This window comes from Hyla sarda, chromosome 4 (genome assembly GCF_029499605.1).
Source record: "Hyla sarda isolate aHylSar1 chromosome 4, aHylSar1.hap1, whole genome shotgun sequence".
In the NCBI taxonomy this organism is placed as follows: domain Eukaryota; kingdom Metazoa; phylum Chordata; class Amphibia; order Anura; family Hylidae; genus Hyla; species Hyla sarda.
Window position 1 is genome coordinate 66,943,882 of NC_079192.1, and position 25,102 is coordinate 66,968,983.

Below are 25,102 nucleotides of genomic sequence, written 5' to 3' on the forward strand. Positions count from 1 at the left end.
TATAGACAGTAGGACAAGTTTATTTACCATACCGGAGAGAATTTCTATAAAAGTATATTTATTCTGCAAAATTACAGTTCTATGATGTGGAATTTTTCAAAATAAAAACAGAAAAAAAAGTAATTTCACAAGGCATAAGAAAAGGTAGGATGGGGGAGATGTATCAAAACCTGTTCAGAGGAAAGGTTGACCAGTTGCCCATAGCAACCAATCAGATTGCTTAAAATTTTTCAGAGGCCTTTTCAAAAATGAAAGAAGTGATCTGATTGGTTGCTATGGGAAACTGGTCAACCTTTCCTCTGCACAGGTTTTGATGAATCTCATATCTGGCCTTAGACTGAACCACATTCATGATCGCCAATGGGTGCGGCAGCCTGGAGACCTGTTCTGTCTGTGCCGGAGGCTCAAGTCTTAAAGACGTATCGGACAAGTGGGATGAACCGTGGTCAGGTGTACATGGCTCCATGGAGATACTCCAGTCTGTGTTCCCTCTGCTGTTTTCTTGCCTAGAATTTATACAATGACAGACATATCATCACAGGATTATGGGGGGAGGGGGAAGATTCATGAGATGTATGAATATAGTCCAACAGAATCTTGGTGATCTCCATTGCTAGAACCATAGTGGTTGTCTGTCATTCCTTTGCTGTGTGGCTGCTAAACAACTGACGACTATCCATTTTTTTTCTCTTGCTGCTGTGCATGTAAAATAAAAAAAATAAAACAACTTTGCAAATACTTTTGATTAAAGGGGTAGTCCAGTGGTGAAAAACTTATCCCCTATCCTAAGGATAGGAGATAAGTTTGAGATCGCGGGGGGTCCGACCGCTGGGGCCCCCTGCGATCTCTCTGTACGGGGCCCCGGCTCTCCGGCCAGATAGCGGGTGTTGACCTCCGCACGAAGCGGCAGCTGACACGCCCCCTCAATACATCTCTATGGCAGAGCCGGAGATTGCAGAAGGCAGCGCTTCAGCTCTGCCATAGAGTTGTATTGAGGGGGCGTGTCGGCCGCCGCTTCGTGCGGAGGTCGACACGCCCCCTTCCCGCGGGCTGTCGGGGCTCTGTACAGGAGATCGCGGGGGGCCCCAGCGGTCGGACCCCCCGCAATCTCAAACTTATCCCCTATCCTTAGGGGATAAGTTGTTCACCACTGGGTCACCACTGGACTACTCCTTTAATCCCTTAAGGACTCAGCCAATTTTATTTTTAAGTTTTTGTTTTTTCCTCCTCGCCTTCTAAAAATCACAACTCTTATGTTTTCATCCACAGACTAGTATGAGGGCTTGTTTTTTGTGCGACCAGTTGTCTGTTGTAATGACTCATTTTACCATAAAATGTATGGCACAACAAAAAAAAATACTATTTGTGTGGGGAAATTGATAAGAAAACCGCAATTTTTCAAATTTTGGAAGGTTTTGTTTTCATGCCGTACAATTTATGGTGAAATAGACCTGTTTTCTTTATTCTGTGGGTCAATACGATTAAAATGATACCCATGATTACATACTTTGCAATTTTTTTTAAAGCGGTACAATAATAGAAAATATTTTAACCAAATGAGTGCATTTAAAATCCTATTTTGCTGATCTATAACTTTTTCATTTTTGCGTATAAGCGGCGGTATGAGGACTAATTTTTTGCGCTGTGATCTGTACTTATTTTTGATATCACATTTGCATGTATATATGTGTGTGTGTGTGTATATATATATATATATATATATATATATATCTCTATCGACACACATATATACACACACACACACACCTTTTAATACATTTTTTATCAATTTTATTTGGAATAAAATATGTTATAAAAAAGCAGCAATTTTGGACTTTTTTTTTAAGTTCATGCCATTCACCTTCGGGATAATTAACATTATATTTTAATAGTTCGGATATTTACACATGCGGCGATACCAAATATGTTTATTACCGGTATTTATTTTTTATTATTTATTTTTTTTTACACTTTTTGGGGGTAAAATGGGGAAAACAGATAATTAAAATGTTTTATTGGGGGAGGGGATTTTTCAATTTATTTTTATTTTTATACTAATAGTCCCCAAAGGGGACTATTTACAGCAATCATTCGATTGCTAATACTGTTCAGTGCTATGCATAGGACATAGCACTGATCAGTATGATCGGTCATCTTCTGCTCTGGTCGGCTCCATCACAGACCAGAGCAGAAGACCCGTGGAAGGCAGGTGAGGGGACCTCCGTCTGCCGTTCTGGATGATCCGATCGCCGTGGCAGCGCTGCGGGCGATCCGATCATCCATTTTAGTCACCGCAGCGCTGCAGATGCAGTGATCTGTACTGATCACGGCATCTGAGGGGTTAATGGCAGACATCCGTGCTATCAGCAGCCGGGACCTGCCACGCATGACCCGAGCATCGCTCTGATGCTCGTGGTTATGTATAGGACGTAAAATGTACGTCCTGGTGCGTTAAGTACCACCTCACCAGGACGTACATTTATGTCCCGTGTTCTTAAGGGGTTCAATCTATCCTATAATTTAGCATTTAATGCTCTGTTTTAAGTCTGTGTGTCTCCATGGTAACAGAGTACACCTTGTGTAGTCAGAATTGCAGTCATTGGTCACTTCCAAGTGTATGACTGCCTCCCCCACAGTTCCAGCTTTCTCACCTTCTCCTGTTTGTATTCCTCATATTCTGGGCTATCTGTCGGTAGTTCATCTCTGCATAGAGGGCAGGAATTTGTCTGCAGGTAATAGAGAGCGATATCGTTAGTCACACATTACAGCAGTGTTTCCTTACCATGGTGCCTCCAGCTGTTGCAAAACTACAACTCCCAGCATGCCCGGACAGCCAACGGCTGTCCGGGCATGCTGGGAGTTGTAGTTTTGCCACAGCTGGAGGCACCCTGGTTGGGAAGCACTGCATTACAGTATACAGGTGCAGTAATGAAGGAGTCTGTCGGTATTTCATGCTGCCTGTGGTTAGGGGATATGAAGCTAGGAGTTTAGGGTCTAGTGCAGCGTTTCTCAACCAGGGTGCCTCCAGCTGTTGCAAAACTGCAACTACCAGCATGCCTGAACAGCCTTTGGCTGTTTGGGAATGCTGGAAATTTTAATTTTGCAACATCTGAAGGCACCCTGGTTGGGAAACACTGGTCTAAGGTCCCTTCTTCATGTTTACAGATCTAAGCAGTAGAAAGTTATCTGGAGAATAATATAATTGGTCTTCTATAGGTTTTGGACCAGCGTCCGCCTTGGTACACCTAATATGGCAGAACCCCAACTGGTGCACAGTCAGAACTTGCAAGTTCCATGCCAGCTCAGTATCATTATGCTGTGGGGGCCCTTCTTAGAACCTCCACCTTTACTCTTTACCAGTGTTTCCCAACCAGGGTGCCTCCAGCTGTTGCAAGACTACAACTCCATGCCAAAGGCTGTCCGGGCATGCTGGGAGTTGTAGTTTTGCAACAGCTGGAGACACCCTGGTTGGGAAATACTACTCAGATCCCTGTCCACCATTTTCTAGATGGTTGTCTTTGGCATTTCTGGCATTATTCATTCATATTATTCAATTTGCTTAAGAGGAGAATCTGGTTAAAATGCTAGAAATTTACAAATAGTTGTTCAGATTTTTAGGGTGTGCCCCATCAGGCCCCATCAGACCACATTCCCGTTTTATTTTTCTTCTTCTAATAAAACATCTAAGGAAATACTAAAACTACTTTCTTACCTTTCCAAGCCAGGGCAGGATGCAGGCGGAGTGGAAGAGGTGTTCGCAGGGCAGCCGCCGCACGGTTTCATCCTCCTCAAACTCCAGCAGACACACGGGACACTTCAGGCCGGCATCTGTACAATATGAAGCTACGGTCATGACTGGGGCGGGGACGGTCTTCTAAGTACGGGTGGGCCGAACAATGTGTCACCTTTTTTACATTATAAGGGTCTATTCACTTGTACAGTATCGTGCGCATATTTGATGCTGCATATTTGAAGCTGTGTTGACCCAATGAGGGAGATTTATCAAAACCTGTCTAGAGGAAACGTTGCTGAGTTGCCCATAGCAACCAATCAGATTGATTCTTTCATTTTTAACAAGGCCTCTGCAAAATGAAAGCAGCGATCTGATTGGTTGCTATGGGCAACTCAGCAACTTTTCCTCTGCACAGGTTTTGAGAAATCTCTTACATTGAACTCCGCATAAAATCTGCAGCATCTAATAGAACACTGTACGTGTGAATACACCCTAAGGGTCTATTCACACGTACAGTATTCTGCGCAGGATTTTCCAACTGCGTTCAGTCCTTCAGTTTACATTGAATTCTGCAGCAGAAAATCCTGCGCATCAAATCTGCACAGAATACTGGACGTGTGAATAGGACCATAAAAGGTGGATATTTTTCTATCCATTACGTATTCAAATTTTTTTTACCATCCACTGTGCCGCCAGCTGTTGAAAAACTACAACTCCCAGCATGCCCAGACAGCTCCTAGAACAGTGTTTCCCCAACCAGGGTGCCTCCAGCTGTTGCAAAACTACAACTCCCAGCATGCCTGACAGCCTTCGGCTGAAAACCGTATTACATGCAAACCGTACGCAATTGGGTGCAAATGGTTTTCAATTTTTTGTCTATACGTTTTCAATAATGAAAACGTAAACGGGAAACGTACTTGAAAAACGTGGTGTGAACCCACGCTTAAGGTGGCCATACATTTTCAATAACTGTGGGCCGAGTGGAGGGTTTGGCCAACTTTAGTGTAAGGCAGTGTTTCCCAACCAGGGTGCCTCCAGCTGTTGCAAAACTACAACTCCCAACATGCCCGGACAGCCAAAGGCTGTCCGGGCATGCTGGGAGTTGTAGTTTTGCAACAGCTGGAGGCACCCTGGTTGGGAAACGCTGCCCTAGAAGAAGAGATTTCTAATCACAACATATGAAAAAGTTTCAACCAATAAAGTGTACCCTAAGGATTAGTATGGAAATCTAAATGACCACATTAAACCTGTTAAAGGGGTATTCCGGGTTTATACATCTTGTAAGATGTATGATCGTAGGGGTCCCGCCGCTGGGGATCTCGGTGAAGCACCCAGCATTCTATGCCGAGCGCTGCTTCAGAGACGGGGACGTGATGTCACGTGACAGGATCCCTGCAATCATACAGCTTATCCCCTATCCTTTGGATAGGGGATAAGACGCATAAACTCTGAATACCCCTTTAGGGTGCGTTCACACGTTCAGGATCCTGCGCAGATTTGATTGGCAGGATCTGTAACTGCAGATTAGAAGTTGTGCTCAGTCATTTAGTTTACATTGAAATCTGCAGCAGAAAATCCGCATCAAATCTGCATATGGGTGAACGTACCCTTAAAAGGCAGAAATAAGGCCAAAGACACGGGTGAATGGATATCCCTCCAACTTGTATGCAGCATCTCCACATGGGAGCATAACAACCATGGTGATAAAAGAGAAATATATATGTATATATATTTATTTTATTCTTCCTGTAATGCCCATTGGGACACACTGTGGCAGGGAAGACATTACTTATTATTACCATTCCCTGCATTTCTCAATTTACAGATCCCATTAAATTATAATCTAATAATAATAATAATAATAATAATAATAATATTGATCTGAGCATTTTTACTCATGATCAGTTTTTCTCTCAATTCAGGGAAGAGACAGATCATGCTTTCTCCGTACTCCCCAGACAGTCCTCTGTATCAGGACATCTGCTGATGTCATTATAATAATTCATACATAAATCAGTTTTTATGGGACTGCCCAAATGTTTAGGCAACTTCTGGCTATGGGAACACAACACTGAATTGGCGCCATGTTCTAGGGTTTTAATAACTGCAAACAGACTATAGCAGTCCCCGTCTCATGGCTGTTCAGGTAAAGCTGGGCACAGACATCAGCCGACAGCTATGTAACTCAAAATCCCACAAACATGCACACTCAGCTCAGATGAGCATGCATGTGCATTCCAATAGTGAGAGGGGATAAAAAAAACACTGCCAGACACAACTAATGGCAACCCATCTGCTGGAATAGGAAAGGACTGGACATGATTGACACCAAACATACCATCTTTTTTTCTCCTAACAGCTGCGTTCAGGCTGCACCTATACACAATAAGGACAATGCTGCCTGAACCGTGATCAGCATGAAACAGGTGCAGGGAGCACGATTCCAATACACTATGAATTACAGTATGTTTACACAACGGAATTCCACAGACAACGGCGCCAGCAGAATATGCCGGTGCTAGGACCATACGGATATGCGCCGTCTCCAAGCTGAATTTTTCTGGCAGATTCTGCTTGGAAATTCCATCGTGTGAACATGGCCTTACCCTGTAATGCTCGGAATGACACGTTTCTTCCCACCTGTGTATAAGGAGACGACTCACTCAGCGCTGGTGGGGTGGAGAGCAGCTGCCGGAATTGACCCCAATGACTAGTCACCTGGGTCCTGGTGCTTTTTTTTTTTTTTGCTTTTTCACTATGATTTCTCTGAAACACCTAAACATTTTTGAGTAAATTATTGTACCCCACCATTAAAGCAGAATAAAAATGTCGACAGGTTCCCTTAAAAATGGACCTCATTCTGCCACATGGTTGTTACAGTGGTTCCATGTGGATTTAGAATTGGAGCAAAGGTACCAAAACACCTTAGGGTATTGTTCACACTGAGGAACTGGAGAGGAATTTTTCTTGAGTAATTCTGCTCCAAATCATCCCAAAAACTTTTTTTTTTTTAAAGTCAACTGGTGCCAGAAAAGTTACACAGATTTGTAAACTAAAACAAAGATTAACCACACCTCAAGAATACTACCCTAGGGTACACAGTGAATAATTGTTTGAGACATAAAGTTTTGAAAAAAAGTGCAGATTTTATTAAAACAATAAAAACCTAAATGGTTAAAAATATCAGAGCAATGTCAATGTTATCTTAAACTGTCATTGGGCCCACATTCGCCTACTGAGGAAGGGGTCATTTTTAGCACCCTGAAACGCGTCTAGGCGGATATCTAATCTGAACAGAGCACAATTTGCATGCACCACCTAGGCTGAAGCCGGACCAGAACTTTGTGCACCACTTGCTGCATTCATCAAACATCCTCTCCCACTGAGCACATTACCAACCTGCTGCCTGCACTACCAGAACCCAGCCACGATCTCTCCAGCGAAGGTCCGATACACATCCAGGTATTTGCCGATACCACGGACCGTTCCCGAGAGAGTCTCCTGCCGGAGCCCATATCCATTCAGGCTCTCACGCCAGGATTGCTGCAGCCAACACAAGAATTTCAACTATCGGCCCGTCGCAGTACGGGACCAGCAGCCAGGGTGAGGTTGAACTTTGCATTTGTCTAACAACTGTGGGCAGCTTTTTATACACCTGTACATCAGTCCATCAAGTGACTTTGCCTTTTCCACTACAAGTGCCGGACTATCAGCCCTTTTTTATTCATCATAGGTGCCGGACTAATAGTCGACTCCGGATCATTATATGCTGTTGAAAAATTGCATTTGTTTTTTAAATCTATAGATTATTCTATATTAGGTGGTTGCTATATATATATATATATATTCATATTTTCTAAATCTGTCATTAGGGCCCAATGACAGTTTAAGATAACATTGACATTGCTCTGATATTTTTAACCATTTAGGTTTTTATTTTTTTAATAAAATCTGCATTTTTTTCAAAACTTTATGTCTCAAACAATTATTCACTGTGTACCCTAGGGTAGTATTCTTGAGGTGTGGTTAATCTTTGTTTTAGTTTTTACCCATTTGGATTGGTGGGGATCAATCCTTTCACCACAATAACCTCGAATACCTGGTTGTGAGCTGCACACATTTTTCAGATTTGTAAATTACTTCTATTTAAAAATCTTAATCCTTCCCATACTTAGCTACTGTATGCTCCACAGGAAGTTCTTTTCTTTTAGAATTTATTTTCTGTCTGACACAGTGCTCTCTACTGACACCTGCTGACCTATGTCAGGAACTGTCCAGAGCAGGAGCAAATCCCCATAGCAAACATATGCTGCTCTAAACAATTCCTGACATGGACAGAGGTGTCAGCAGAGAGCACTGTATTCAGACAGAAAGGAAATTCAAAAAGAAAAGAACTTCCTGTGGAGCATACAGCAGCTGATAAGTACTGGAAGGATTCAAAATTTTAAATAGAAGTAATTTACAAATCTGTTTAACTTTCTGGCACCAGTTGATTCAAAAAATATATATATGTTTTAGAGGGGTGTACCCCTTTGATAGACTTTCTCTGTTCACACTGAGGAATTTTTGCTCACAGAATTCAAACGTTAAATTATCTTCTGCCTGAAGATAGAACATTATTATTCCGCACAAATTCTGCTTGAGTTCCGTGGAAGGGACAAAATGGCAAAAAAACAAAAGAAAACAAGATTTTCCTGACTGAAAATTATTCCTCTTGAATTCTGCTCCAATTCCTCAGTGTGAACATACCCTTACACCAGAGTTTCCCCAACCAGGGTGCCTCCAGCTGTTGCAAAACTACAACTCCCAGCATGCCCGGACAGCCTTTGGCTGTCCGGGCATGTTGGGAGTTGTAGTTTTGCAACAGCTGCAGGCACCCTGGTTGGGAAACACTGCCTTACACTAAAGTTGGCCAAACCCTCCACTTGGCCCAGTGTTATTGAAAATGTATGGCCACCTTAAGGGTGGGTTCACACCACGTTTTTCAAGTACGTTTCCCGTATACGTTTTCATTCTTGAAAACGTATGGAACCGTATTGAAAACCTTATAGACAAATAATTGAAAACCGTATGCACCCAATTGCGTACGGTTTGCTTGCAATACGGTTTTCTCCCGTACTCAAAACCGTAGTTGACCACGCATACCTTTTTTTTTTTATTAATTATTTTTTTTTTTTTTTTTAAACATGGACGTCAGTGGGAAATGCACATGTATACGGTTCCATACGGGAAACCATATACGGTTTTTACTTTGCATGCACATGCGCATTTGCATCCTAAAGTCCTCAACCAACTCCCTCCCATTAAAAATGGACAACATTTTCAAAAACGTATGTTTTTTTTTTTAAATAAACACGGACGGAACTGTGTGCACTTTTAAAAACAGTATACGGTTTACTTTTTCCCATACTGTTCCATCCGTTTTTTTGCCATACGGTTTTCTTTAGAAAAACGGATTGAAAACACTATGGCAAAAACGTGATGTGAACCCAGCCTAACCCATAGTCTCAACCTCTAGCTTCTTACCTGCTTGCTTTGCTGTCACCGTAACTTTTGGCAAGTTTTCGATCACTTTTTTGGCAGCTGGCGGTGGGAGTCTATGGTCCCAGTCTGTTGCATCCAGGTCTCCAAGATCAAGATCCAACCCATTGAGGAGACTCCTGGGCAGAAACAAGATGGTAAAGTTGTAGCAAAAACATAACACCAACAGAAACCAGAAAGGCGACCTTGTCAATATTAGGCTGTGGGTTACTGCTATGTGGCTAGAGAAAAAAAAAACCTGCCTAGTGTGAGCAATTTGTAGAAAGGAATCCTGCTCACCACTCAAATGTAGTGCACGGATCTGTGCCCGGCAAGTGTAGAAAAAAAAACGATGATCCAGCACTTGGAAACCATAGCTTTATTGAAGATCACTTGACACTGTTAAAACCGACCATACCAGACGCGTTTCGAGCTAATGCGCTCTTCATCGGTGATGTCAATCTGTCTACAGGTGAGGGATTATATACCCGTGCTGGGGGTGGAATAGCCCCACGCACTGTTAACCATTCACCTCCCATAAGACAGATTACAGAGCTTGTTAGAACATATAAAAATATACATAAAAACCAACAATGTAAAAACATGTCGTACATGGAGGCAATGTTATGGGATTCAAAATTTAGGACAATTGAACATGTAAATGTTGGAGTGAGGAAAGGATGTCTATGCAAAAAATTTGGCGATAGGGAGGCGTTCTGGCAATTTACGTTAGACACGTGCATCCCATCAGGTATGAAGATTCGCAGATAGTTAATTGTTTCATTATTGAAGACCTAAAGCAATTGTGACTCACTCCGCATGTTTACTGATCTAATTTGTTTTTACATTGTTGGTTTTATGTATATTTTTATATATGTTTTAACAAGCTCTGTAATCAACCTGTCTTATGGGAGGTGAATGGTTAACAGTGCATGGGACTATTCCACCCCCAGCACAGGTATATAATCCCTCACCTGCAGACAGATTGACGTCACCGAGGAAGAGCGCATGCACTCGAAACGCGTCTGATAGTATGGTCGGTTTTAACAGTGTCAAGTGATCTTCAATAAAGCTATGGTTTCCAAGTGCTGGATCAATACTGTACAGTACTGCCTAGTGTGAGCAATGTATTGGTTTATAACTGTGCAGCTGAGACACTCAGGAGCCTCGAAAAGCTGGGCTATGAGTAAAGGAAAAAAGAGATAGCTAGAACTGATAAATTGCGAAGGTTTTGGAATCACAACAGAGGACTGAGTTCTTGGCTGGGCCACATACGGTTTTTACTTTATGCCCCAGTGTGATGTTCAGCTGTGTACCATCAGGCGGAGCTTTTTATTTTCCTTACAGTATACAAGCCCCCAGGATATCACTTTGATGGTCGCTAGAAGCACAGCAGAGGAGGGCAGTGAAAATAAACGTTAGAACCTTATGACAAACATATGACCAAAAGACCGATGAAATCAGCAAAACTTCAAGGTGGCAATTCTAAGTAAACAAATTCACATAACAGGAACCAAAAGAAATAGGTTAGAATATCAGACGTCTATAAGCTGGAAAGCTACTATTTTAGCGTAATTTCAGTAAAAGGCTGTCTCCTGTCGTTCAGGTGACCAGAAATTGTTTTAAAGGGGTTCTCCACCATAAGGTGATTTTAGTACGTACCTGGCAGACAGTAATGGACATGCTTAGGAAGGATCTGCACTTGTCTTGGGGCTAAATGGCTATGTTGTGAGATTACCATAATACTGTGGCCAGCTTTTTGTGAACTGGAATTTCCTGTTTTACTTTTCTTGACTACAAATCCCATAATTCCATTTTCCTCCCTCCCACACATCAGCCACCCCACCTATTGAAACATAAATGAGCTGCATCCATTCAAAAGACCTGTGGTTTTCAATCAGGGTTCCTACAGCTGTTGCATTAGTTGCAGGTTGATCTCTCTCCCACCAAGTGATCCCTCCACCCATTGAAGCAGACAGGCTCCCTGTCATCAGCTGACTAGTGAGTCAGGTCTCGGCCGCATTGCATCCTGGGAAAAATCTGAGACAACAGTCATTTTGTATGTTGTTAAAAATAAATATTGGGGAGAAAACCGTCACACACAGCTACAGACCCTATATTATGAACTACACTAACTTTACAGCCCCTGTAGCATAGTCAAATAAAAAAAAAATCCAGGAATACCCCTTTAACATAGGTCAGCATTTCCCAACCAGCGTTCCTCTAGCTGTAGCGAACTAAAACTCCCAGCATGCCTGGACAGCTGAAGGCCCTAGTGAGGTGAGAGTGAGGAAATTAGAATATTAATTATGGGACAGGCATTTATATGTATATTGAGGAGGCAGGGAAGCACGGCAAGCTAGCTTCCTGCCTTCATTGCACAGAAAAGTGATTTAATAGGGCTCGGGCACAGAACCTGCAGAGCGTGGTATGGTTGCCCCGGCAACTCTACCGCACAGCGTGGCCTGTGTCTCTCCACGCTGAAGCTGAAGGTATCACAGGCTTCAAACTTTGAATGTAAGCTTTATGAACAGCCAAAAGCCATGTGAAATTGTGTAGGTCGTGCAATGTTCCCACTGGAAAAAAATATGGAACTTCCACCACAAGAAAGAGATTGGCAGGTGGCCATTCCATACATGGGGAGATCTGGGGTGTCAGACAGGAGATTGCGGTCCCAGCAGTCGGACCCCTGTGATCAAACATTTATCCCCTATCCTGTGGATAGAGGATACGTTTTCATGTACCAGAGTTCCCCTTTAAAGGAGTTCTTCATGAGCCAAGTTTTAAACCAAACAGAACCTAAGGACAGTAGTGGTGCTGTTTTTAGAAGAAATTAGCTCTGTTTTTCTATTTGCGAATAACCCATTTAAAACATCTCTAAAATCTTGGTACATGACTGGGGATTAATAGCCAAGCCAGAACTTATCCCAGGAGGAATACATCTCTTTTTATTCATTGGTCAAGAAAAGATAAATCAGACACAGCTCCAGCTTATTAACAAGCGCTATAGTCTCAGCAAAATAATATACCGTAGGAAAAGACTGCCGATCCCCATTACTCCATCTCCCTATAAACAATGCATTAATTATACTGCCTAATACCATTAGATGCCCCTCCATCCCTAAAACCAGTAAACACCCTGTCTATTTGCCCCAGAATCCCCTCCCTAGATTAATTCAAGGCACATATATGGAGGAGAATAACAGAACGAAACAACAACAGACTAACCAGAAGAATGTGGAGTCATTGAATACTATCCGCCTTATTATTAAATCTTGTTAATTCCTCGGCGACCATGTGCCTCAGCGATCCATTCCTCTGCTATTGTAATGAACTGTAATGACACCCACCACTCCAACAAGGAAGGGACCAATCAATCAATGTAGACCCCCAGTGGCGGGGGAATCACCAATCTAGCTGTGGCCAAAAGATTTCTCAATTTTCCCCTCTTGTAAGCAACTAGGGAGCTTGTGTGTGTGGAGGGTTATCTACTTTGCTTCCTTTAAATCTTTCATAAATGCAAAAAATATCTCCCAAAAAGATCGCACATCTGGGCATCCCCCCCACACATGGACCAGGGTACCCTCCCCCATCACCAGATCTCTGGATATGTCTTATGTAATGCTGTAGACCAGGCATAGGCAACCTTCAGCACTGCAGATGTTTTGGACTACATCTCCCATGATGCTTTGTCAGCATTTTGGCAGTAAGAGTATCATGGGAGATGTAGTAGAAAACATCTGCAGTGCTGAAGGTTGCCTATGCCTGCTGTAGGACAACGGTACCAGCCTGAGACAATGTCATTTTCCCTGACTCTTGATGCCACTGAGAAGAGTTATTGCTCCTCACCAGTACAAAGCAGGGGGCTGGCAGTAGGCAAAGAATTTCTCCATCCGAAAGAGCGCCACTCTTGTGCAAGTCTGGTATTACAGCTCAGGATCATTCACTTGATCCACAATACCAAAAGAAGCCTAATCTCATACAGTTCATTTAATGGCCAATGCAAGGTTGTGGTTCCTAAAGAGAACACTGTCAAGAGGAAGGAAGGCGCTCAAGTCATGTTACATCTAAACAATGCAAACTATCAGCTCACAGGGAGATTTATAGTAACAGGTCAATGAGGAGGAAGTGGCCTGGAACAGAAGAAATAGGAAAAACACAAAGAAGTTCAATCGATTCCTGTACCGAGCAAAAAGGAAGACAGAGTTGGCATTCTGCATGGAACAGTAGAGTCTAATACTGTACTCTACACCAGGAGTACCTACTGTACTCCCCCCACCAAGAGTACCTACTGTACTCCCCCCACCAAGAGTACCTACTGTACTCCCCCCACCAAGAGTACCTACTGTACTCCCCCCACCAAGAGTACCTACTGTACTCCCCCCACCAGGAGTACCTACTGTACTCCCCCCACCAGGAGTACCTACTGTACTCCCCCCACCAGGAGTACCTACTGTACTCCCCCCACCAGGAGTACCTACTGTACTCCCCCCACCAGGAGTACCTACTGTACTCCCCCCACCAGGAGTACCTACTGTACTCCCCCCACCAGGAGTACCTACTGTACTCCCCCCACCAGGAGTACCTACTGTACTCCCCCCACCAGGAGTACCTACTGTACTCCCCCCACCAGGAGTACCTACTGTACTCCCCCCACCAGGAGTACCTACTGTACTCCCCCCACCAGGAGTACCTACTGTACTCCCCCCACCAGGAGTACCTACTGTACTCCCCCCACCAGGAGTACCTACTGTACTCCCCCCACCAGGAGTACCTACTGTACTCCCCCCACCAGGAGTACCTACTGTACTCCCCCCACCAGGAGTACCTACTGTACTCCCCCCACCAGGAGTACCTACTGTACTCCCCCCACCAGGAGTACCTACTGTACTCCCCCCACCAGGAGTACATACTGTACTCCCCCACCAGGTGTACATACTGTACTCCCCCACCAGGTGTACATACTGTACTCCCCCACCAGGTGTACATACTGTACTCCCCCACCAGGTGTACATACTGTACTCCCCCACCAGGTGTACATACTGTACTCCCCCACCAGGTGTACATACTGTAATCCCCACCATTTAATGATCGCTGCAGCCATTTATTCACCTATAAAAAAAACTCACTGACCTAGCCAGCTCTAACAAGGCGTTCTGGCGGTACTGCTCCTCAGGGACTGTGGGCTCACAGTTATGTTCATCAAAGTAGGACGCCATCAAAGAGGAACTCTAAAAAGAAAAAAAACAGAAGTCTTAATTGTATACACTTTTTCTAATAATCATCGGGGGTATAAACACTTAGACCCCAACCCAAAAAACTTTTGACATGTCTCTAGGACAGTGGTCTCAAACTGTGGCCCTCCAGATGTTGCAAAACTTCAACTCCCGGGCATGCGTGAAGTTGAAAGTTTTGCAACATCTGGAGGGCCACAGTTTGAGACTAGTGCTTGAAGACATAAAAAACTCCATAGGGCACAATGTTACACAATAACTATTTAGTATGATGCAAGTAATGGGGGAAATCAAATATTATTCACACACTGCTCAAAAAAAATAAAAAGGAGCATTAAGATAACACATCCTATATCTGAATGAATGAACTAATCGTATGAAATACCTTTGTCTTTACATAGTTGAATGTGACAACAAAATCACCCAAAAATTATCAATGGAAATCAAATTTATCAACCCATGGAGGTCTGGATATGGAGTCACACTCAAAATCAAAGTGGAAAACCCCACTACAGGCTGATCCTACTTTATGTAATGTCCTTAAAACAAGTCACAATGAGGCTCAGTAGTGTGTGTGTGTGTGGCCTCCACGTGCCCATATGACCTCCCTACAATGCCTGGGCATGCTCCTGATGAGGTGGCGGATGGTCTCCTGAGGGATGTCCTCCCAGACCTGGACTAAAGCATCCGCCAACTCCTGGACAGTCTGTGGTGCAACATGGCGTTGGTGGATGGAGCGAGACATGATGTCCCAGATGTGCTCAATTGGATTCAGGTCTGGGGAACGGGTAGGCCAGTCCATAGCATTAATGCCTTCCTCTTACAGGAACAGCTGACACACTCCAGCCACATGAGGTCTAGCATTATCTTGCATTGGGAGGAACCCAGAGCCAACCGCACCAGCATATGGTCTCACAAGGGGTCTGAGGATCTCATCTCGGGAACCTAATGGCAGTCAGGTTACCACTGGCAAGAACATGGAGGGCTGTGCGGGCCCCCCCAAAGAAATGCCACCCCACACCATTACTGACCCACTGCCAAACTGGTCATGCTGGAGGATGTTGCAGGCAGCAGAATGTTCTCCACGGCGTCTCCAGACTCTGTCACATGTGCTCAGTGTGAATCTGCTTTCATCTGTGAAGAGCACGGGGCAACAGTGGCAAAAATGCCAATCTTCGTGTTCTCTGGCAAATGCCAAACGTCCTGCATGGTGTTGGGCTGTAAGCACAACCCCCACTTGTGGACCTCGGGCCCTCATAACACCCTCATGGAGTCTGTTTCTGACCGTTTGAGTGGACACATGCACATTTGTAGCCTGCTGGAGGTCATTTTGCAGGGCTCTGGCAGTGCTCCTCCTTGCAAAAAGGCGGAGGTAGCGGTCCTGCTGCTGGGTTGTTGCCCTCTTACGGCCTCCTCCACGTCTCCTGATGTACTGGCCTGTCTCCTGGTAGCGCCTCCATGCTCTGGACACTACGCTGACAGACACAGCAAACCTTCTTGTCACAGCTTGCATTGATGTGCCATCCTGCATGAGCTGCACTACCTGAGTCACTTGTGTGGATTGTAGACTCCGTCTCATGCTACCACTAGAGTGAAAGCACCGCCAGTATTCAAAAGTGACCAAAACATCAGCCAGGATGCATAGGAACTGAGAAGTGGTCTGTGGTCACCACCTTCAGAACCATTCCTTTATTGGGATTGTCTTGCTAATTGCCTATAATTTCCACCTGTTGTCTGTTCCATTTGCACAACATCATGTGAAATTGATTGTCAATCAGTGTTTCTTCCTGAGTGGACAGTGTGATTGCACAGAAGTGTTATTGACTTGGAGTTACATTGTGTTGTTTAACGTCTTCAGGACATAGGGCGTATGGATACGCCCTGCATCCCGAGTCCTTAAGGACCGAGGGCGTATCCATACGTATCCATGCGTATCCCGTGGGAATTCCAGCCCCCACCGCTAGCCGGTTGGGGACCGGAGCCGGATGCCTGCTGAAATCGTTCAGCAGGCATCCCGGCATATCGCCCAGGGGGGTTATTATGCCCCCCCATGTCGGTGATCGCCGCAGATCGCTGGACAATTCAGTCCAGCGATCTGCGGCGATTCCGGGTCAATCGGGTCTCCAGTGACCCGGTATTACTGGCTGTTCGGGGCCGTCTCTGACGGCCCCGAACAGCCATAGCCTGCAGGGCTGATTCTTCGGCCAGATTACCGGCCGACCAATCAGGGCGCCTGCTGCGGGTGTCACTCCCGCACCCGCTCCGCCCCTCTTCTGGAGGACGTGAGCGGGTGCGGGACGTGCACCCCGGGTGCTGGGGACCCCGATCCCCGGCGTCAATGTTGGGATCGGGGCCCCAGGAGCAGCGGCGGCGGCGACGACGAGGGACTGACACCATGCGGCTGGATCGTTGGAGGTGACAGCCTCCTGCTGTTGCTTAGCAACAGCTCCCAGCATGCAAAAAGGGCATGCTGGGAGCTGTAGTTATGCAACAGCAGGAGGCAAACCACCACAACTCCCAGCATTCCCTTATGGGCATGCTGGGACTTATGGTTTTGCAACAGCTGGAGGCACATTTTTTCTATGGAAAAGTGTACCTTCAGCTGTTGTATAACTACAACTCCCAGCTTGCACAAACAGCTAAAGTGCATGCTGGGAGTTGTAGTGGTGCATCTGCTGGTTGCATAACTACAACTCCCAGCATGCCCGTTGGCTGTCGGTGACTGCTGAGAGTTGTAATTTTGCAACAGCTGAAGGCACACTGGTTGTGAAACTCAGAGTTTTTTTTTTACCTAACTCCGTGTTTCACGACCGGTGTGCCTCCAGCTGTTGCAAACTACAACTCAGCAGTCACCGTACACCATGCACCGTACATGCTGGGAGTTGTAGTTTTGCAACAGCTGGAGGCACACTGGTTGTGAAACACTAAGTTGGGTCACAAACTCAGTGATACATAACCAGTGTGCCTACAGTTGTTGCAAAACTACAACTCTCAGCAGTCACCGACAGCCAACGGGCATGCTGGGAGTTGTAGTTATGCAACAGCTGGATGTCCCCCCCCCCCCCCCCCAATGTGAACGTACAGGGTACACTCACATGGGCGGAGGATTACAGTAAGTATCTGGCTGCAAGTTTGAGCTGCCGCAAACTTTCTGCTGCAGCTCAAACTGCCAGCGAGAAACTACTGTGAACCCCCGCCCGTGCGACTGTACCCTAAAAACACTACACTAGCACAAAAAATAAAATAAAAAGTAAAAAACACTACATATACACATACCCCTACACAGCCCCCCTCCCCAATAAAAATGAAAAACATCTGGTACGCCACTGTTTCCAGAACGGAGCCTCCAGCTGTTGCAAAACAACTCCCAGTATTGTCGGACAGCCGTTGACTGTCCAGGCATGCTGGGAGTTTTGCAACAGCTGGAGGCACCCTGTTTGGGAATCACTGGCGTAGAATTCCCCTATGTCCACCCCTATGGAAGTCCCTAATTTAGGCCTGAAATGAGCATGGCGCTCTCACTTTGGAGCCCTGTCGTATTTCAAGGCAACAGTTAAGGGTCACATATGGGGTATCGCCGTACTCGGGAGAAATTGTGTTACAAATTTTGGGGGGTATTTTCTGCTTTTACCCTTTTTAAAAATGTAAAATTTTTGGGAAAACAAGCATTTTAGGTAAAAATGTTTTTTTTTTTTTTTTACATATGCAAAAGTCGTGAAACACCTGTGGGGTATAAAGGTTCACTTAACCCCTTGTTACGTTCCCCGAGGGGTCTAGTTTCCAAAATGGTATGCCATGTGGGTTTTTTTTTTGCTGTCCTGGCACCATAGGGGCTTCCTAAATGCGGCATGCCCCCAGAGAAAAATTTGCTTTCAAAAAGCCAAATGTGACTCCTTCTCTTCTGAGACCTGTAGTGCGCCAGCAGAGCACTTTTCACCCCCATATGGGGTGTTTTCTGAATCAGGAGAAATTGGGCTTCAAATTTTTAGGGGTATTTTCTGCTATTACCCTTTTTAAAAATTAAAAATTTGGGGGAAAACAAGCATTTTAGGTAAAAAAAAAAAATTTCTTGACATTTGCAAAAGTCGTGAAACACCTGTGGGGTATTAAGGTTCACTTTATCCCATGTTACATTCCCCGAGGGGTCTAGTTTCCAAAATGGTATGCCATGTGTTTTTTTTTTTTGCTGTTCTGGCACCATAAGGGCTTCCTAAATGCAACATGCCCCCCAAAAACCATTTCAGAAAAACGTACTCTCCAAAATCCCCTTGTCACTCCTTCGCTTCTGAGCCCTCTACTGCGCCCGCCGAACACTTTACATAGACATATGAAGTATGTCCTTACTCGAGAAAAATAGGACTACAAATACAAGTAAAAATTTTCTCCTTTTACCCCTTGTAAAAATTCAAAAATTGGGTCTACAAGAACATGCGAGTGTAAAAAATGAAGATTATGAATTTTCTCCTTCACTTTGCTGCTATTCGTGTGAAACACCTAAAGGGTTAAAACACTGACTGAATGTCATTTTGAATACTTTGGGGGGTGCAGTTTTATAATGGGGTCATTTGTGGGGTATTGCTAATATGAAGACCCTTCAAATCCACTTCAAACCTGAACTGGTCCCTGAAAAATAATGAGTTTGAAAATTTTGTGAAAAATCGGAAAATTGCTGCTGACCGTTGAAGCCCTCTGGTGTCTTCCAAAAGTAAAAACTCATCAATTTTATGATGCAAACATAAAGTAGACATATTGTATATGTGAATAAAAAAAAATGTATTCGTAATATCCATTTTCCTTACAAGCAGAAAGCTTCAAAGTTAGAAAAATGCTAAATTTTCAAATTTTTCATCAAATTTACAGATTTTTCACCAAGAAAGAATGCAAGTATCGACAACAATTTACCACTATGTTAAAGTAGAATATGTCACGAAAAAACAATCTCGGAATCAGAATGATAACTAAAAGCATTCCAGAGTTATTAATGTTTAAAGTGACAGTGGTCAGATGTGCAAAAAACGCTCCGGTCCTTAAGGCCAAAATGGGCTCCGTCCTGAAGGGGTTAAGTGTTCCCTTTATATTTTTGAGCAGTGTATATACAGTATATACAGCCAGGTGTGTGTATATACAGTCATGGCCGTAAATGTTGGCACCCCTGAAAGTATTTCTCACAGAAAAGGATTGCAGTAACACATGTTTATTCCCTTTGTGTGTATTGGAACTAAACCAAAAAAGGGAGAGAAAAAAAAAAAACAAATTAGACATAATGTCACCAAACTCCAAAAATGGTCTGGACAAAATAATTGGCACCCTTTCAAGATTATGGAAAAATAAGATTTTTTTCAAGCATGTGATGCTCCTTTAACCCCTTAACGACGCAGGACGTATATTTACGTCCTGCGCCGGCTACCGCGATATGAAGCGGGATCGCGCCGCGATCCCGCATCATATCGCGTCGGTCCCGGCGCTCATCAACGGCCGGGACCCGCGGCTAATACCACACATTGCCGATCACGGCGATGTGCGGTATTAACCCCTTAGAAGCGGCGGTCAAAGCTGACCGCCGCTTCTAAAGTGAAAGTGACCCGGCTGCTCAGTCGGGCTGTTCGGGACCGCCGCGGTGAAATCGCGGCGTCCCGAACAGCTGATCGGACACCAGCCCTTACCTGCCTCCTCGGTGTCCGATCGACGAATGACTGCTCCGTGCCTGAGATCCAGGCAGGAGCAGTCAAGCGCCGATAATGCTGATCACAGGCGTGTTAATACACGCCTGTGATCAGGATGAGAGATCAGTGTGTGCAGTGTTATAGGTCCCTATGGGACCTATAACAGTGCAAAAAAAAAGTTAAAAAAAGTGTTAATAAAGGTCATTTAACCTCTTCCCTAATAAAAGTTTGAATCACCCCCCTTTTCCCATAAAAAAAATAAAACAGTGTAAAAAAAAAAAAAATAATAAACATATGTGGTATCGCCGCGTGCGTAAATGTCCGAACTATAAAAATATATCATTAATTAAACCGCACGGTCAATGGCGTCCGCGCCAAAAAATTCCAAACTCCAAAAAAGCGTATTTTGGTCGCTTTTTATACCATTAAAAAATGAATAAAAAGTGATCAAAAAGTCCGATCAAAACAAAAATCATACCGATAAAAACTTCAGATCAGGGCGCAAAAATGAGTCCTCATACCGCCCCGTACGTGGAAAAATAAAAAAGTTATAGGGGTCAGAAGATGACATTTTTAAACGTATAAATTTTCCTGCATGTAGTTATGATTTTTTCCAGAAGTGCGACAAAATCAAACCTATATAAGTAGGGTATCATTTTAACCGTATGGACCTACAGAATAATGATAAGGTGTAATTTTTACCGAAATGTGCACTGCGTAGAAACGGAAGCCCCCAAAAGTTACAAAATGGCGTTTTTTTTTCAATTTTGTCGCACAATGATTTTTTTTTTTCGTTTCGCTGTGCATTTTTGGGTAAAATGACTAATGTCACTGCAAAGTAGAATTGGCGACTCAAAAAATAAGCCATAATATGGATTTTTAGGTGGAAAATTGAAAGGGTTATGATTTTTAAAAGGTAAGGAGGAAAAAACGAAAGTGCAAAAACGGAAAAACCCTGAGTCCTTAAGGGGTTAAACTCATCTGGGGCAAGTAACAGGTGTAGGCAAAATAAAAATCACACCTGAAAGCAGATAAAAAGGAGAGAAGTTCACTTAGTCTTTGCATTGTGTGTCTGTGTGTGCCACACTAAGTATGGACAACAGAAAGAGGAGAAGAGAACTGTCTGAGGACTTGAGAACCAAAATGATGGAAAAATATCAACAATCTCAAGGTTATAAGTCCATCTCCAGAGATCTAGATTTGCCTTTGTTCTCAGTATGCAACATTATCAAGAAGTTTGCAACCCATGGCACTGTAGCTAATCTCCCTGGGCGTGGACGGAAGAGAAAAATTGATAAAAGGTGTCAACGCAGCATGGTCCGGATGGTGGATAAGCAGCCCCAAACAAGTTCCAAAGATATTCAAGCTGTCCTGCAGGCTCAGGGAGCATCAGTGTCAGTGCGAACTATCCGTCGACATTTAAATGAAATGAAACGCTATGGCAGGAGACCCAGGAGGACCCCACAGCTGACACAGACATAAAAAAAGCAAGACTACATTTTGCCAAAAAGAACTTTAGTAAGCCAAAATCCTTCTGTGGACAGATGAGACCATTTCAGACTGATTTCAGTTATTTTTTCCAAAGGGTGCGCAACCAAATATTAACCCCTTAAGGACGGAGGGTTTTTCAGTTTTTGCATTTTTGTTTTTTCCTCATCACCTTCTAAAAATAATAACACTTAAAATTTTGCACCTAAAAATCCATATGCTGGCTTATTATTTGCGCCACCAATTCTACTTTGTAATGACATCAGTCATTTTACCCCAAAATCTACAGCGAAACGGTAAACAAAAATAATGGTGCGACAAAATGGAAGAAAAAACGCCATTTTGTAACTTTTAGGGGCTTCCGTTTCTACGCAGTACATTTTTTCAGTAAAAATGACACCTAATCTTTATTCTGTAGGTCCATACGGTTAAAATGATACCCTACTTATATAGGTTTGATTTTGTCGTACTTCTGAAAAAAATCACAACTACATGCAGGAAAATGTATACGTTTAAAATTGTCATCTTCTGACCCCTATAATTTTTTATTTCTCCATGTACGGGGTCGTATGAGGGCTCATTTGTTTGCACCGTGAGCTGAAGTTTTATCGGTACCATTTTTGTCTTAATCGGACTTTGATCGCTTTTTATTCAATTTTTTATGGTATAAAAAGTGACCAAAAATACGCTATTTTGGACTTTGGAATTTGAATTAATGATTTATTTTTAGAGTTCAGACATTTCCGCACACGGCGATACCACATGTTTATTTTTATTTACACAGTTTAGTTTTTTTTATTGGGAAAAAGGGGGATGATTCAAACTTTTATTAGGAAAGGGGTTAAATGATCTATTAACTTTATTTTATTTTTTTTACTTTAGTTTTTTGCAATGTTATAGCTCCTATAGGGGACTATAACATGCAGTACATTGATTCATTACACTGATCACTGCCATTGCATTGAATGGCAGGGATCAGGGTTATTGGCGGTTGATTGCTCAAGCCTGGATTTCAGGCTTGGAGCAATCAATCGCTGATCGGACGTGCAGGAGGCAGGTAAGGGACCCTTCTGCTGCGTCCTAGCTGATCGGGACATCGCAATTTTACCGTGATGGTCCCGATCAGCCCAACTGAGCTGCCGGGAAGCTTTTGCTTTTACTTTCACTTTAGATGCGGCGATCAACTTTGAACTTTAAAGAGTAAATGCCAGACATCAGCCCGATCGGCGACGTGCGGCATTAGCCACGGGTCTCGGTTGCTTATAGCATTCAGGACCCACCGGGTATGATGCACGCTCACCTGCTGAGCACACGTCATACCTCAGGAGACGCTTATGGACGTTCATAAATGTCCATATCTGTTAAGGAAATACGTTAAGGGTGCCAATAATTTTGTCCAGCCCATTTTTGGAGTTTGGTGTGACATTATGTCCAATTCGCTTTTTTTCCTTCCTTTTTTGGTTTAGTTCCAATACACACAAAGGGAATAAACATGTGTATAGACAAAACATGTGTTACTGCAATCCTTTTCTGGGAGAAATACTTCGTTTTATAGAAAAATTTCAGGGGTGCCAACATTTATGGCCATGACTGTATGTATGTATATATATATATATATATATATATATATATATATACACACACACACACACAGTATACAGTCAGGTGTGTGGATATATAGTGTATAGACACAGTATACAGTCAGGTGTGTGGATATATATATATATATATAGTGTATATACACAGTATACAGTCAGGTGTGTGGATATATAGTGTATATACACAGTATACAGTCAGGTGTGTGGATATATAGTGTATATACACAGTATACAGTCAGGTGTGTGGATATACACTGTATACTGTGTATCTACACACCATACCGTATACTGTCAGGTGTGTGGATATATAGTGTATAGACACAATATACAGTCAGGTGTGTGGATATACACAGTATACAGTCAGGTGTGTGTGTGTGTGTATATATAGTGTATATACACAGTATACAGTATGGTGTGTAGATACACAGTATACAGTCAGGTGTGTGTATATATAGTATATATATATATATACACAGTATACAATCAGGTGTGTGTATATACACAGTATACAGTCAGGAGTGTGTATATATAGTATATATATATATATATATACACAGTATACAATCAGGTGTGTGTATATACACAGTATACAGTCAGGAGTGTGGATATATAGTGTATATACACAGTATACAGTCAGGTGTGTGTATATACACAGTATACAGTCAAGTGTGTATATATAGTGTGTATACACAGTATACAGTCAGGTGTGTATATATATATATATATATATAGTGTATATACACAGTATACTGTCAGGGTATATATATATATAGTGTATATACACAGTATACTGTCAGGGTATATATATATATATATATATATATATATATATATATATATATATATATATAGTGTATATACACAGTATACTGTCAGGGTATATATATATATATATATATATATATATATATAGTGTATATACACAGTATACAGTCAGGCTCCGCTGTCCTGTTACCTGCTCTCCCAGTCCCCACAGTTACAGCACATCCAGGAAGTGTCCCGCAATCCAGGTGACACAGCTCTTCAGCAGCCTCAGCCATCGCTCTGCGTCTTAACCAATAGGAGAAGCAAGATTCTATATCCACCAATCATCTTCTTAGGGGGGCGGGATTTAATAAGAGACGCCGGGCATTGCGTCATTACTCAAAGCATTGGCTTCTGCGGGGAGGTTTGAAGAATGTTATGTGACCGGAAGAGGCGGGGCTTAGACCTAATGCCTGTGCTCTGCTGCGTGTATAGGAGAGCTGAGAGAGAGCAGGAAGCTGCTTCTGCCCTGGATGACACACTGGTGGAGGGGGTGGAGTGTGGTGACAGTACTATAGGTGGCACAATGTGCACCCTCTTCTGTACTAAACACACGTTGTGCATTGATGAAAAAAAAAGAATAGTTTTTTAGTTGTTTTTTTTTTTTGCTTTTACCCCTTAACCCCTTAAGGACTCAGGGTTTTTTCGTTTTTGCACTTTCGTTTTTTCCTCCTTACCTTTAAAAAATCATAACCCTTTCAATTTTCCACCTAAAAATCCATATTATGGCTTATTTTTTGCGTCGCCAATTCTACTTTGCAGTGACATTAGTCATTTTACCTAAAAATGCACGGCGAAACGGAAAAAAAAATCATTGTGCGACAAAATCGAAAAAAAAATGCCATTTTGTAATTTTGGGGGCTTCCGTTTCTACGCAGTGCATATTTCGGTAAAAATTACACCTTATCATTATTCTGTAGGTCCATACGGTTAAAATGATATCCTACTTATATAGGTTTGATTTTGTCGCACTTCTGGAAAAAATCATAACTACATGCAGGAAAATTTATACGTTTAAAAATGTCATCTTCTGACCCCTATAACTTTTTTATTTTTCCACGT

The 25,102-nt window shown here is 43.1% G+C and overlaps 1 protein-coding gene across 1 annotated transcript; it reads right to left on the reverse strand.

The window, feature by feature from the left end:
• On the reverse strand, window positions 1–24,335 carry RNF181 (ring finger protein 181). The gene is made up of 6 exons (XM_056571304.1): window positions 24,192–24,335; window positions 14,387–14,484; window positions 9,260–9,393; window positions 3,713–3,828; window positions 2,652–2,726; window positions 1–506 (listed from the first exon to the last, which is right to left on the reverse strand). The coding sequence occupies exons 2-6, from the start codon at window positions 14,470–14,472 to the stop codon at window positions 447–449; spliced, it is 471 nt and encodes a 156-aa protein (XP_056427279.1). The 5' UTR covers window positions 14,473–14,484; window positions 24,192–24,335; the 3' UTR covers window positions 1–446.
• Window positions 24,336–25,102: the final 767 nt, after the last annotated feature.